At 50.7% G+C, this 3737-nt stretch overlaps 1 protein-coding gene across 1 annotated transcript in view; it reads left to right on the forward strand.

Annotated features, from left to right (window-relative positions):
• The first annotated feature begins 1755 nt into the window (after positions 1-1755).
• The window catches only part of NXPH2 (neurexophilin 2), a 160512-nt gene continuing 158530 nt past the window's right edge, over positions 1756-3737 (forward strand). The window contains exon 1 of the mRNA XM_007946042.2: positions 1756-1920. Coding sequence (XP_007944233.2) covers positions 1756-1920 — 165 coding nt within the window. The remainder of the gene's footprint in view (positions 1921-3737) is intronic.

A 3737-nucleotide genomic window follows, 5' to 3' on the forward strand; every position in this document is an offset into this window, starting at 1 on the left:
TCCACACATATAATTGAGTTCTGTTGGAGAGATTATACCACCTGCATCCTCAGGACCAACAGGCTCCCAAGGTCACACTGGGATCTCAGAACATTCTGGAATAATCTCTCCCTATCTGTATAGTCTTGGCATCCCCAGTGAAAAGAAGGGTGGGTAACTTGTCCTACCAAATCAACTGGCCCTTGGGTCCGAGGATCAAGGATGTGCTGCTTCAAACATGGTCCTAGATCTTTGCAAGACTTACAAACTTCCCTTTTATTTAGGGGTAGAAAGAGAAGGACACTTCATTTTCTGTTTGTATTTTATTTTTTTAAACCTGGAAATCAATTGCTCTTCTATTTCCTTGACTCAACCTGGTTTTGTTTTGAAAGAGGCTGTGTTTCTTTCTACACGTAAGAAGTAGTCTTGCCTTTCTACTCTGTAGAAGCGTAGAAGCAGTTGCCTAGCGATTCATCCCTGGAGAAGTGACTTTACCTCTCTGGATCTTTACCTTTCTGGTTTCCCAACTGTTCAATAAAGGGATTGATGGATGATGCCTAAATTCTCATCCACCTTAAACGTTCTGGGAGTCTACCATCCCCCGTTGGCCTTTGACTTTTCCACTGGAGCATCCAGCACAAAGATAGTTAAAGGTTAAGGATCTCCCAAATGGAGAGTTGTTAACACGCCGGTCGAGGCTCGCAGGAAGCAGGTTTGTAGCCTTGGCGGGTTTCGGAGACACCCCTTTTCAAGATTTATCAAGTAGGAAGCGAGTGTTCTCTTTATTCCTCTTCTCCCGCGCCGGGACAGTACCTCCGCGTAGCTCTGCCAATTTCCTGGGCACTGCCTGTACCATACCCACACCGGAGTAAGCTTGGGCCACTGCATCTCTCTCAGCTTCTCATTGCCCCGCAATCCCGTCCTGAGGACCCTCTTGGTTCCCACTACTTCCCAAACCTAGAAATCTTTCCAGCCGCTCCAGCTACACTTCGCACCCCTTGCCTGCGACTGCGGGCCAAGAGCGTCAGTGGAGCAGGGCGCTCTCCCCGGGTATCCTGGGCTCCAACCCCACTTCCGTGCCCCAGCCTTTCGCATTTGCAGACCGCTGCGCCCCGCCCCGGGACCCTGCCGTCGCCTTCCTACCCCCTACCCTCAACTCCCTAGATTGTCTCCCAGAGACTCTTTCCTGTATCCACCCAGGAAGAATCACTCCCCCTAACCAGCTCCCTAGCCCAGCAAGAGCCAGCTGTGGGCAGGACGCCTGGCACAGACGAGCCACCTGGACCGAGCCCTCGGCTGGTGGGGTCAGGAGGAGGCTTCGGGCACGCGGGGATCCCGGACACCTGCCAAGCTCAGCTCCGCCAAGCAGCCCAACCGCGGACTAGCTTGCGGCGGAGTCATCCCGCAAGCAGGCTCGTGAGGGTATCCGGCACCAAAACGCCCCGAGCTGCCGCCTCCGGCCCGCTGTTGGCCCCTGCCCTCTCCTCGACTCTAAACCACTCGGAAGCCGGCGATCCAGAACTCCAGCGGCCCTGCACGCTCCTTTCAGGCCCCCTCCGCGGAGGTGCGCAGGGGCCAGGAGAGGCACCTCCGGTTCGCCGCCCCCCCCCCCCCGCGCCCGCCCACCCGGCCCGCGCGGTGCAGCGCTGCGCTCGGATTCCGGAAGGGAAGCGCCGCGGTGTGTCCCTGGCGTCTTCAGTCCTGCCCCCAGAAGTGGAGATGCGCGAGAAGCAGGCGAGGGCGTGCAGCTCGTGAGACGCCGCGCCAGCCGGCACCATGCGCCTGCGGCCGCTGCCCCTCGTCGTAGTCCCCGGCTTGCTGCAGCTGGTGAGTGCCCGGCCCGCCGCGCGTCCCCACGCGCTCCGTGCGAGTTTCGGCGGGAAAATCGCTCGGATGGCGGACTCGGAAGCTGATCCGGGGCTGCTGCCGAAGTGGGGCTGGGTCAGCCCGGAGTAGGGGTATATTTTGGTTGGATTAGGTACTGAAAGTGGAGAGTTGGGGAATGGAATAGAGGAGACCTAGAGGCAGGTGAACCAGAAGGCTGGCGGTTCAAACCCACCAGCCACTCCTCGGAAGGAAGGTTGGGCAATCCTACTTCCGTAGTGATACTGCCTCGGAAACCCAAGGAGGGGTCGCTATGAGTCGGGGCTGACTCGACGGCACATAAGAACAACAACAACAGAGGCAGGTGAGGGATTTAGCAAGGATTGGGACTTAAACGCTGGCGTAAAGTAGGCAGAAAGTGGCCGGGAAGAAAGGTGGGAGAGAAGGAAGAGATTTATTGAGAAACGGTCGAGGAGGGAGTCGGGGTAGATATGATGATCCAGCCCAGAGTTTTAGGGCTTGGTACTTTCAATTTTTCACACGCTGTTTTGCCCAAATGCGCATAGACATTTCCAAACCACAGAGTATCGCGCATCGTTGTTCGCAGGGCTAGGTAGTGGCGCCTTGCTAGGGGAAAATTTAGGCTAAAAACTGATTTTAGGAACACCTTGGATTTTTCTTCGGTTTCAGTCCGGCGTAGGGGGCTAGGATAGGGTTTTCTGCTGGGTGGGTACGTGGGATGCAACTTTCAAGCCCAACTCCACGTAGGGACCCCCTCTCGGGCATCTCTAAGCAGTTTTTTTTTTTTTTCCTGGGGGCCCTCACCTAACCTACTCTGGCAGGCTTGGGAGCACTAGGAATCTTAAAAGTATTAAAGCGAGATCGCCAGTGAGCCTCCAGGAGACTTAAAACTGTGATTCTCTCATTGCTCGCCTTGCGTGGAGCCGCGCTCACCTGATAAGTACATATATGCTGAACGTATTGTTATTTAATTATATTTAAGGAATATCCAAATTATGACCTTCAAAAAGTCAGCTTTCAGAGTAAAATTTAAAAGATGACTGCTTTCACTCAGACCCCCAATGTAATAGGTTTGTCTGGCCTCAGTGCACCTCTACACGGTAGTTAAGAGGGCTTTCGCCTGGTGCCAAGGTATTTTGGTTCTCATACTTAAGGTTTACCCAATTAGATATTGGCTGTTAAAACGAAATTAAAGAACTAATCTCTTGGAGGGTGACTGTCTCTCCTTTCCTTTTCTTTCTTTCACACTACTTTTTAGAGGGAAAATCAAGTAACTTTTTAAAGTTTCTCTGGTATGTGTGATAATGTAGAGGCAGAGACTCTACAAGTTTGGAGGATGGAAAGGACTTTAAAAGGTCTTAGTAAAGAAGACAGACCACCGAAGGTGCGTTGTTTTTGTTACAGTAGAGATTAGCTTCCCTTGCACAGTGATAAATAAGAAATTCTTCAATGGCATCAAGAAAATCAAAATGCAGTGATGAAATGCAGTGATGATCCAAAATGCCCTTAAGTAAGCCAGCATATACTGACTATATATGCAATACTATACTTCAAAATAAAATTTGCATGTTAGGCATTATGCATGCAAAATATGTCCCATTAGTCTTGCTTTAGTATCACTTGCTTTTTACAATGTTTAATCTGGATTCCAATAAAAGGTGATCTAACAAAGCAACATTTGTATGGTGTAAGTGAAACTCTCAAAGCTTGAGGAAATCAGGTATTTAGGTGGAATCTTCAGACTGTCTTCATGAATCGTTTAGTCCCTAACTTTAATTCTGCATTCAGCCATCATGAATTGTGTATTTGCTCCATGAGCACAGCGTTATGCCCTTAGAAATGAGGAGATATATTTGGGCATGTGTTGGGGAAAAAGTTCTACTGCTATATTGGATTTTTTTTTTTTTTTTTTT

Source organism: Orycteropus afer, unplaced genomic scaffold (assembly GCF_000298275.1).
Source record: "Orycteropus afer afer isolate SDZICR_OR568_19922 unplaced genomic scaffold, OryAfe1.0 scaffold00148, whole genome shotgun sequence".
In the NCBI taxonomy this organism is placed as follows: Eukaryota; Metazoa; Chordata; class Mammalia; order Tubulidentata; family Orycteropodidae; genus Orycteropus; species Orycteropus afer.